The sequence below is a fragment of the Hemiscyllium ocellatum genome, chromosome 38 (genome assembly GCF_020745735.1).
Source record: "Hemiscyllium ocellatum isolate sHemOce1 chromosome 38, sHemOce1.pat.X.cur, whole genome shotgun sequence".
NCBI classification, from domain to species: Eukaryota; Metazoa; Chordata; class Chondrichthyes; order Orectolobiformes; family Hemiscylliidae; genus Hemiscyllium; species Hemiscyllium ocellatum.
This window is the reverse complement of record NC_083438.1, coordinates 24,126,114-24,138,383: the sequence shown is the minus strand read 5'-3', so window position 1 is coordinate 24,138,383 and position 12,270 is coordinate 24,126,114. Positions and strand designations below refer to the sequence as shown.

Genomic DNA, 12,270 nt, shown 5'->3' with positions numbered 1-12,270 from the left:
CACCCCTCTGTGTGTAAGAATTGCCCCTTCTGCCACCTTTCGGATCTCTCACATCGAACCATGCCCTCTAGTTTTAGGCTCCCGCAACCCAGGGGGGAAAGCTGTTCCCTATTTACCTTATCTCATGGATTTTATAGACCTCTGTACGGTCACCCCTCTGTCTCTTAAGTTCCAGGGAAAACAATCACGAGAGAAACTCCCATTCTGCACCTGGAGAACAAACAAATCCAAGGCTTTTCTTCCTGATACAAGGCGATATTTACGGATTTTTGAGGCTCGGGGAGGGTCTGATAACTGAATGGACTCCATGAGCAGGGAGACCTCACTGGGTGGTCTTTCCCCAGTGCCCCTTGGCGATAGCTGTCCGTGGGCTTTAACGTATCCTTCAGCACGTCGTCCTGGACTTCGGAATGTTGCCAGTCTGTAACACTCGGTCACGGTCAACTCCACACTCTGGAAGAACAACAGGGTTTCGGGCAGAGCATCTTTCACTGATGGTCCTCCAGTCGATGTTTGTCTCGGTGTGCGTCCCGGTGGGGAACAGACCGTGGAGCACGGAATCCCGGGACAAAGAGGCTTGAGGAGATGGTGTGGGAGAAGATCTGCCAGCCGGCCTACCCATAGCACAGCCACACAAGGCCTGCCCAAACCATACCAGCAACACCCAGGATGCCTCAGCGTTGACTCAACAGGCTGACAAGGGAAACCAGTCACTCGCAGGCCGGGGGAGTACACTCCCCAAGACAAACTGACAATAAGCTTCCTGGACCCGATCAACACCGCTATCCCAAAGCCCCAAGGGCAGTCTCGTACCCCAGTGATATCCCAGCCACCTACAGAACAGGTCAGACCGAGAGGCACCAGGAGGCCTCAGTCACAGGAGAGAATCAATGGAAACGTCTTAGTGCCAGGAAAAGGGACATTGTCACCGACCCGCGGAGAGAGCTGCAAACTCCTGAACTGATTGATGCTGCCAGGATGCATCATTGCATCTACAATTAGGACATCCTTCTGATAACAGCTTTGCGATTATCACCATTGGAACTGGATTAGATTAGATTCCCTACAGTGTGGAAACAGGCCTTGCTACCGACCGTCCAGAGAATAACCCACCCAGACCCATTCCCCTTCCCTAACCTGCACATCCCTGGGCACTATGGGACAATTTAGCATGGCCAATCCACCCTAACCTACACATCCCTGGGCACTATGGGACAATTTAGCATGGCCAATCCGCCCTAACCTGCACATCTTTGGAATGTGGGAGGAAACCGGAGCATCCGGAGAAAACCCACACAGACATGGGGAGAACGTGCAAACTCCACACAGACAGTTAGCCAGAGGCTGGAATCGAACCCTGGTCCCTGCCGCTGGGAGGCAGCAGTGCTAACCATTGAGCCACCGTGCCACCCTAAAAGTACTGACTCTGCCAGGACTCGAACCCAGAACCTTTGAATCCCTTCAAACCACTAGGAGCCCAATGTGCTATCCATTGCACCACAGAGCCATCTAAATGCTTACTGCACCCGGTATTCCCAGGCGGTCTTCCATCCAAGTACTAACCAGGCCTGAATCTGCTTGGCTTCCAAGATCAGACGGTTTCAGACTATTATTGGCTGTAGGTGCTGGCTAAAAATAGCCCCGCACCCCCAAGAATGCAGCTGTAACCTGAACCCACAACTTTTGACTAGAAGTCCAGTGTGCTATCCATTGTGCCACAGAGCCACTTAATGGTCAAGTTTGTTGTGTTTTCCCTATTTTTTAATTAGCATCATTGTTCAATATTCCTATAAAAGCTGGCTTGATTCTCAGCTCAGGGAAGGGAACCCTGGATCTACCGGGACAGACTGTCAGCCTCGTCAATTTCTGTCCCAGCGACATCACTTGCAATTAACAACTTGTCAATTTCAACCGATCTGGTTTGTGTGACCCCTGCTGAATGGGGCCCAGGTCTCTGACAGATGGACTCAGACTCACACAGGGTTTCAGTCGGGGTTTGGAGTTAGCTGTTGAAGCTGGTAGATACAGCTCTCTCTCTGCTACAGCATGAAGGATTGAGTCCTCCCCCTGCTGGTGTTCCTGTCTCCTGGACCGGAGGGGAGGTAACGCATGAGGAAACTCTGTTTTGCTGAATTTGCCTTTGCCAAGGGTGTGTTTACACGATGCTGCCACATTGGGACAGTTGGTCATTGGCAGTTAAATAACATATTATTTTATTAAATATTTCAATCGTATTGAAGTCAAGCCAATTAAGAATAAAGTGTGATTTGCCTAAAGCCTAGTAGGGGGTCAATCGAATCACAACTGGAACACAGTGCCTTTCACTTCAGTGGAGTCATAGAGATGTACAGCACAGAAACAGACCCTTCGGTCCAACCCGTCCATGCCAACCAGTTATCCCAACCCAATCTAGTCCCACCTGCCAGCACCCGGCCCATATCCCTCCAAACCCTTCCTATTCATATACCCATCCAAATGCCTCTTAAATGTTGCAATTGTACCAGCCTCCACCACTTCCTCTGGCAGCTCATTCCATACACGTACCACCCTCTGTGTGAAAAAGTTGTCCCTTAGGTCTCTTTTATATCTTTCCCCTCTCACCATAAACCTATGCCCTCTAGATCTGAACTCCCTGACCCCAGGGAAAAGACTTTGCCTATTTATCCTATCCATGCCCCTCATAATTTTATAAACCTCGACAAGGTCACCCCTCAGCCTCCAACACTCCAGGGAAAACAGTCCCAGCCTGTTCAGTCTCTCCCTATAGCTCAAATCCTCCAACCCTGGCAACGTCCTTGTAAATCTTTTCTGAACCTTTTCAAGTTTCACAACATCTTTCCGATAGGAATGAGACCAGAATTGCACGCAATATTCCAACAGTGGCCTAACCAATGTCCTGTACAGCAAAAACGCGAGATTCTAGGCTATCCCCTAGATATATTTTGAGGAGGTTTGATTTGTTCTTCAGAGCTGAAAAATGTGTTGCTGGAAAAGCGCAGCAGGTCAGGCAGCATCCAAGGAGCTGGAGAATCGAAGTTTCGGGCATAAGCCCTTCATCAGGAATGAGGAGAGTGTTTCCAGCAGGCTAAGGTAAAAGGTAGGGAGGAGGGACTTGGGGGAGGGGTGTTGGGAATGTGGTAGGTGGAAGGAGGTTAAGGTGAGGGTGATAGGTGGGATTGGGGGTGGGGGCGGAGAGGTCGGGAAGAAGATTGCAGGTCAAGAAGGCGGTGCTGAGTCCGAGGGTTGGGACTGAGATAAGGTGGGGGGAGGGGAAATGAGGAAACTGGAGAAATCTGAGTTCATCCCGTGTGGTTGGAGGGTTCCTAGGCAGAAGATGAGGCGCTCTTCCTCCAGGCGTCATGTTGCCATGGTCTGGCGATGGAGGAGGCCAAGGACCTGCATGTCCTTGGTGGAGTGGGAGGGGGAGTTGAAAGTGTTGAGCCACGGGGCGGTTGAGTTGGTTGGTCCGGGTGTCCCAGAGGTGTCCCCTGAAACGTTCCGTAAGTAGGCGGCCTGTCTCCCCAGTGTAGAGGAGGCCACATCGGCTGCAGCGGATGCAGTAAATGATGTTGTCAGGGCCGTTCAAACTGTCCCTGATTTCCCACATCTCACCTGAGAAGCATACCACCCTCCCCCGACCCTGCTATTTCTCAACCTCTAGTGCTGACTGAACTTTTTTTAAAAATCATTGTAAGTTGAACCGGGTGTGATGCGTGGGATCACAACTATTCACACTAAACATCCACAATCCAGGCGAAGGAACTGAGGCCATTCGTGGGTGGATTTGCAGATGGTACAAAGATAGGTGGAGGGACAGGAAGTGTTGAGGCTGCGGAAGGACTTGGAGAGCGAGTTATAAACAAAATGGCCGATTGGAGTACAGTGTGGGAAAGTGTGAGACGATGCATTCTGGGAAGAGGAATAGAAATCTGAAACACAAAGGGGGGGCTTGGGAGTCGTAGTTTAACATGTAGGTTCATTCGGCAGTTAGGAAGGCTTCTATCCAAGAGGGTGAGAATACAATAAACACCGCACAACACCAGGTTATAGGTGAAAGTGAGGGCTGCAGATGCTTGGAGATCAGAGTCAAGATTCGACTGGGGCTGGAAAAACGCAGCAGGTCAGGCAGCATCTGAGGAGCAGGAAAATCGACGTTTCGGGCAAAAGCCCTTCATCAGGAATGATACTGGGAGCCTCGGGGGTGGAGCGATAAATGGGAGGGAGGTGGGGCTGGGGGAAGGTAGCTGAGAGTACGGTAGGTGGATGAAGGTGATAGGCTGAGAGGAGAGTGGAGCAGGTAGGTGGGAAGGAAGATTGGCAGGTAGGACAGATAGTGAGGATGGTGCTGAGCTGGAAGGTTGGAACTGGGGTAAGGTTGGGGGGGGAAGGGGTCCAACAGGTTTATTTGGAAGCACTAGCTTTCGGAGCGCTGCTCCCTCAACACAACTTTTTCTCCACAACCACCTGATGAGGGAGCAGCGCTCCGAAAGCTAGCGCTTCCAAATAAACCTGTTGGACTCTAATGTGGCGTTGTGTGAGTTTTAATTTTGAACACCCCAGTCTAACACCGGCGTCTCCAAACGTGAAGATGTCTGGCAGAGGCTGGTCAGCCCGCGTTTGGAATATTGTGAGCTGTTTTGGACCGAAGGAAGAATGTGCCGGTGTTGGAGGGAGGTCCGGAGGAGGTTTACAGGAATGGCCCAGGGATGAAGAGTTTGTCATGTGAGGAGAGGGTGTGGGCTCTGGGCCTGCACTCAGAGTTGAGAAGGATGAGGGGGAAACTGACTGAAACTTACAGAATACTGACAGTCCTGGATGGGGAGAAACTGTGAGAGAAATGAGGACCCTCAGGGTGACCCCTCAGAACTGGGATGAGGAGGAAAATCCTCAGCCAGGGAGTGGGGGATCTGTGGAATTTCATTGCCGCAAGGAGCTGTGGAGGCCAAGTCATTGAGTGTGTTTAAGACAGAGACAGATACATTCTTGATTAGTAAGGGGATCAACGGGAGATAAAAACGATGACTGCAGATGCTGGAAACCAGAGTCTGGTGCTGGAAGAGCACAGCAGTTCAGGCAGAATCCGAGGGAGATGGCAGGAGCATAGGAGTTTGAGAAACGTATCAGCCCTGATGGAATGGTGGAACAGACTCAATGGGCCAAATGGCCTAATCCTGCTCCTACGTCTCATGGTCTCACCTCTCGAAGCAGAATGGTCCCTGGGATGACGACCAGACTCAGCAGGAGGATACCTTCCACCATCAGAATAAGGTTCTTCTTCGACTCCTTGATATTGAAGAACTTGCTGTAGCGTGGCCCTGGTGGGGAGAGACCGGGAAGGGTCAGAGCGGGTGGGGAATGGGAGGTGCGAGATACCATCGTCCGTGGTAGTCAGGAACTGCTGTTTGAACCTCACGGACACCCACCCAAACTACACTGCACCCAATCCCCACCTCCCAGCCAACACACACACCCAACACCCAGCTCGGGTGACTGTAATGGGGTCAGTCAGGTAGACCTCAGAGAATAGGATTGGACCTGTCAACCCCAACCAATCAGGCTGTTAACCTGGTCAAATCAGGAAGCCCGGCTGTTAAACTGAACCAATCAGGGAGCCCTGGCTGTTAGCCTTGTCCAATCAAGGCGCTCTAATTGTTAACCCGATCCAATCAGGGAGCCCTGGCTGTTAACCTGGTCAAATCAGGAGCCCCGGCTGTTAAACTGAACCAATCAGGGAGCCCTGGCTGTTAACCTGGTCAAATCAGGAGCCCCGGCTGTTAAACTGAACCAATCAGGGAGCCCTGGCTGTTAACCTGGTCAAATCAGGAGCCCCGGCTGTTAAACTGAACCAATCAGGGAGCCCTGGCTGTTAACCTGGTCAAATCAGGAGCCCCGGCTGTTAAACTGAACCAATCAGGGAGCCCTGGTCCAATCAGGAACCCTGGCTGTTAAACTGAACCAATCAGGGAGCCCTGGCTGTTAACCTGGTCCAATCAGGAACCCTGGCTGTTAAACTGAACCAATCAGGGAGCCCTGGCTGTTAGCCTGGTCCAATCAAAGTGCTCTAACTGTTAACCCGATCCAATCAGGGAGCCCTGGCTGGCGTAGATCATAAGGTTTCATTGAATTCCTATAGTATAGAAGCATGCCATTTCGCCCAAGACTTTGGATTAGTGGTGCTGGAAAAGCACAGCAGTTCAGGCAGTGTCTGAGGAGCAGGAAAATCAACGTTTCGGACAAAAGCCCTTCATCAGGAATAAAGGCAGAGAGCCTGAAGTGTGGAGAGATAAGCTAGAGGAGGGTGGGAGTGGGGAGAGAGTAGCATAGAGTACAATGGGTGAGTGGGGGTGGGGATGAAGGTGATAGGTCAGGGGCGGGGGGAGGGTGGAGCAGATAGGTGGAAAGGGAGGTAGGCAGGTAGGACAGGTCATGGGGACAGTGCTGAGCTGGAAGTTTGGAACTGGGGTGAGGTGGGGGAAGGGGAAATGAGGAAACTGGTGAAGTCCACATTGATGCCCTGGGGTTGAAGTGTTCCGAGGCGGAAGATGAGGCGTTCTTCCTCCAGGTGTCGGGTGGTGAGGGAGCGGCGGTGAAGGAGGCCCAGGACCTCCATGTCCTCGGCAGAGTGGGAGGGGGAGGTGAAATGTTGGGCCACAGGGCGGTGGGTTTGATTGGTGTGGGTGTCCCGGAGATGTTCCCTAAAGTGCTCTGCTAGGTGGCATCCAGTCTCCCCAATGTAGAGGAGACTGCATCGGGAGCAATGGATACAATAAATGATATTAGTGGATGTGCAGGTAAAACTTTGATGGATGTGGAAGGCTCCTTTAGGGCCTTGGGTGGAGGTGAGGGAGGAGGTGTGGGCACAGGGTTTACAATTCCTGCGGTGGCAGGGGAAGGTGCCAGGATGGGAGGGTGGGTTGTAGGGAGGGCGTGGACCTGACCAGGTAGTCACGGAGGGAACGGTCTTTGCGGAAGGCAGAAAGGGGTGGGGAGGAAAATATATCCCTGGTGGTGGGGTCTTTTTGGAGGTGGCAGAAATGTTGGCGGATGATTTGGTTTGGAGGGTGGAAGGTGAGCACCAGGGGGGTCTGTCCTTGTTACAGTTGGAGGGGTGGGGTCTGAGGGCGGAGGTGCAGAATGTGGACGAGATGCGTTGGAGGGCATCTTTAACCATGTGGGAAGGGAAATTGCGGTCTCTAAAGAAGGAGGCCATCTGGTGTGTTCTGTGATGGAACTGGTCCTCCTGGGAGCAGATACGGCAGAGGCGGAGGAATACAGGATGGCATTTTTGCAGGAGGTAGGGTGGGAAGAGCTGTAATCCAGGTAGCTGTGGGGGTCGGTGGGTTCGTAAAAAATGTCAGTGTCAAGTCGGTCGTCATTAATGGAGATGGAGAGGTCCAGGAAGGGGAGGGAGGTGTCAGAGATGGTCCAGGTAAACTTAAAGTCAGGGTGGAATGTGTTGGTGAAGTTGATGAATTGTTCAACCTCCTCGCGGGAGCACGAGGTGGCGCCAATGCAGTCATCAATGTAGCGGAGGAAGAGGTGAGGAGTGGTGCCAGTGTAATTACGGAAGATGGACTGTTCTACGTAGCCAACAAAGAGACAGGCATAGCTGGGGCCCATACGGGTGCCCATGGCTACCCCTTTGGTCTGGAGGAAGTGGGAGGATTGGAAGGAGAAATTGTTAAGGGTGAGGACCAGTTCGGCCAAACGACTGAGAGTGTTGGTGGAGGGTACTGTTGGGGATGTCGGGAGAGGAAAAAATGGAGGGCTTGGAGGCCCCGGTCATGGCGGATGGAGGTGTAGAGGGATTGGATATCCATGGTGAAGATGAGGCATTGGGGGCCGGGGAAACGGAAGTCTTGGAGGAGGTGGAGGGTGTGGGTGGTGTCTCGAAGGTATGTTGGGAGTTCCTGGACTAGGGGGGATAGGACAGTGTTGAAGTAGGTAGAGATGAGTTCAGTGGGGCAGGAGCATGCTGAGACAATGGGTCGGCCAGGGTGGTCAGGCTTGTGGATCTTGGGAAGGAGGTAGAACCGGGCAGTGCGGGGTTCCCGGAATATGAGGTTGGAAGCTGTGGGTGGGAGATCTCCTGAGGTGATGAGGTTCTGTATGGTCTGGGAGATGATGGTTTGGTGATGGGTGGTGAGGTCATGGTCGAGGGGGCAGTAGCAAGGGGTGTCCTCAAGTTGGCTTTTGGCTTCAGCCGCGTAGAGGTCAGTGCGCCAGACCACCACTGCGTCCCCTTTATCCGCTGGCTTGATGGTGAGGTTGGATTGGAGCAGAGGGATTGGAAGGCTGTGCGTTGTGAGGGTGAGAGGTTGGAGTGGGGGATGGGGGTAGACAGGTTGAGGCGGTTAATATCCCGGCAGCAGTTGGAAATGAAGAGGTCGAGGGCAGGTATTAGGCCAGCGCAGGGTGTCCAGGTGGATGCAGTGTGCTGGAGGTGGGCGAAGGGATCCTCGGAAGGTGGGCAGGAATCCTGATTGTGAAAGTAAGCTCAGAGGTGGAGCTGGCAGAAGAACTGTTCGACGTCACGGCGTGCATTAAATTCATTGATGTGTGCACATCCCTGGGCACTATGGGACAATTTAGCATGGCCAATCCACCCTAACCTGCACATCCCTGGGCACTATGGGACAATTTAGCATGGCCAATCCACCCTAACCTGCACATCCCTGGGCACTATGGGACAATTTAGCACGGCCAATCCACCCTAACCTGCACATCCCTGGGCACTATGGGACAATTTAGCACGGCCAATCCACCCTAACCTACACATCCCTGGGCACTATGGGACAATTTAGCACGGCCAATCTACCCTAACCTGCACATCCCTGGGCACTATGGGACAATTTAGCATGGCCAATCCACCCTAACCTGCACATCCCCGGGCACTATGGGACAATTTAGCATGGCCAATCCACCCTAATCTGCACATCCCTGAGCACTATGGGACAATTTAGCATGGCCAATCCACCCTAAACTGCACATCCCTGGGCACTGTGGGACAATTTAGCACGGCCAATCCACCCTAACCTGCACATCCCTGGGCACTGTGGGACAATTTAGCACGGCCAATCCACCCTAACCTGCACATCCCTGGACACTATGGGACAATTTAGCATGGCCAATCCACCCTAACCTGCACATCCCTGGGCACTGTGGGACAATTTAGCAAGGCCAATCCACCCTGACCTGCACACCCCTGGGCACTATGGGACAATTTAGCACGGCCAATCCACCCTAACCTGTACATCCCTGGGCACTATGCGACAATTTAGCATGGCCAATCCACCCTAACCTGCACATCCCTGGGCACTGTGGGACAATTTAGCAGGCCAATCCACCCTAACCTACACATCCCTGGGCACTGTGGGACAATTTAGCACGGCCAATCCACCCTACCCTACACATCCCTGCACACAATGGGACAATACCCTCCGAAACTCAATATCCACCCACTCCCAATACCCACACACTCCCAATACCCTCCCACTCCCAATGCACACACACTCCCAACACCCACCCACTCCCAATATCCACCCACTCCCAACATTCACCCACTCCCAATACCCACTCACTCCCAATGCACACACTCCCATTATCCACCCACTACCAATACCCACCCACTCCCAATACCCACCCACTCCTCATGCACACACACTCCCATTACCCACCCACTCCCAATACCCACCCACTCCCAATACCCACCCACTCCCAATGCACACACTCTCCAATACCCACCCACTCCCAATATCCACCCACTCCCAATACCCACCCACTCCCAATACCCACCCACTCCTAATACCCACATAGTCCCAACATCCACCCATTCCCAATAGCCACCCACTCCCAATATGCACCCACTCCCAATACTCCCCCACTCCCAATACCCACCCACTCCCAATGTCCACCCATTCCCAATACCCACATACTCCCAGTACCCACCACTCCCAATACCCACCCACTCCCAATATTCACCCACTCCCAATACCCACATACTCCCAATACCCACCCACCCCCAATAGCCACCCATTCCCAATACCCACCCATTCCCAATACCCACCCACTCCCAATATGCACCCACTCCCAATACTCCCCCACTCCCAATACCCACCCACTCCCAATGTCCACCCATTCCCAATACCCACATACTCCCAGTACCCACCACTCCCAATACCCACCCACTCCCAATATTCACCCACTCCCAATACCCACATACTCCCAATACCCACCCACTCCCAATATTCACCCACTCCCAATACCTACCCACCCCAATACCCACCCATCCCAATATCCACCCATACTAACACCCACCCATTCCCAATGCCCACATACTACCAGTCTCCACCCACTCCCAATATCCACCCACTCCCAATATCCACCCACTCCCAATACCCACCCACTTCTAATACCCACATAGTCCCAACATCCACCCATTCCCAATAGCCACCCACTCCCAATACCCACATACTCCCAATACCCACCCACTCCCAATATCCACTCACTCCCAATATCCACCCTCTCCCAATACTCACCCACTCCCAATACTCACCCACTCCCAATATCCACTCACACCCAATACCCACCACTCCCAATACCCACCCACTCCCAATACCCATCCACTCCCAATACCCACCCTCTCCCAATACCCAAACACTCCCAATATCCACCCTCTCCCAATATCCACCCTCTCCCAATACCCACCCACTCCCAATATTCACCCACTCCCAATACCCACCCACTCCCAATACCCAAGCACTCCCAATATCCACCCTCTCCCAATATCCACCCTCTCCCAATACCCACCCACTCCCAATATTCACCCACTCCCAATACCCACCCTCTCCCAATACCCACCCACTCCCAATATTCACCCACTCCCAATACCCACCCACTCCCAATACCCACCCACTCCCAATACCGATCCAATCCCAATTGCACCCACTCCCAATACCCGCCAACTCCCAATATGCACCCACTCCCAATACTCCCCCACTCCCAATACCCACCCACTCCCAATGTCCACCCATTCCCAATACCCACATACTCCCAATATTCACCCACTCCCAATACCCACATACTCCCAATACCCACCCACTCCCAATATCCACCCACCCCCAATACCCCCCACTCCCAATGTCCACCTATTCCCAATACCCACCCACTCCCAATACCCACCCACTCCCAATGTCCACCCATTTCCAATACCCACATACTCCCAATACCCACCCACTCCCAATACCCACCCACTCCCAATGTTCACCCATTTCCAATACCCACATACTCCCAGTACCCACGTGCTCCCAATACCCACATACTCCCAATACCCACATACTCCCAATACCCACCCACTCCCAATACCCACCCACTCCCAATACCCACATACTCCCAGTACCCACCACTCCCAATACCCACCCACTCCCAATATTCACCCACTCCCAATACCCACATACTCCCAATACCCACCCACTCCCAATATTCACCCACTCCCAATACCTACCCACCCACTCCCAATATCCACATACACCCAATACCCACCCATCCCAATATCCACCCATACTAACACCCACCCATTCCCAATGCCCACATACTACCAGTACCCACCCACTCCCAATACCCACCCACTCCCAATATCCACCCACTCCCAATACCCACCCACTTCTAATACCCACATAGTCCCAACATCCACCCATTCCCAATAGCCACCCACTCCCAATACCCACATACTCCCAATACCCACCCACTCCCAATATCCACTCACTCCCAATATCCACCCTCTCCCAATACTCACCCACTCCCAATACTCACCCACTCCCAATATCCACTCACACCCAATACCCACCACTCCCAATACCCACCCTCTCCCAATACCCAAACACTCCCAATATCCACCCTCTCCCAATATCCACCCTCTCCCAATACCCACCCACTCCCAATATTCACCCACTCCCAATACCCACCCACTCCCAATACCCAAGCACTCCCAATATCCACCCTCTCCCAATACCCACCCTCTCCCAATACCCACCCACTCCCAATATTCACCCACTCCCAATACCCACCCACTCCCAATACCCACCCACTCCCAATACCGATCCAATCCCAATTGCACCCACTCCCAATACCCGCCAACTCCCAATATGCACCCACTCCCAATACTCCCCCACTCCCAATACCCACCCACTCCCAATGTCCACCCATTCCCAATACCCACATACTCCCAATATTCACCCACTCCCAATACCCACATACTCCCAATACCCACCC

At 52.9% G+C, this 12,270-nt stretch overlaps 1 protein-coding gene across 1 annotated transcript in view; it reads right to left on the bottom strand.

The window, feature by feature from the left end:
* The window catches only part of cd79a (CD79a molecule, immunoglobulin-associated alpha), a 43,642-nt gene that overhangs the window by 4,137 nt on the left and 27,235 nt on the right, over positions 1-12,270 (bottom strand). The window contains exon 3 of the mRNA XM_060852678.1: positions 5,197-5,315. Within this exon, the coding sequence (XP_060708661.1) occupies positions 5,197-5,315 (119 nt within the window). The remainder of the gene's footprint in view (positions 1-5,196; positions 5,316-12,270) is intronic.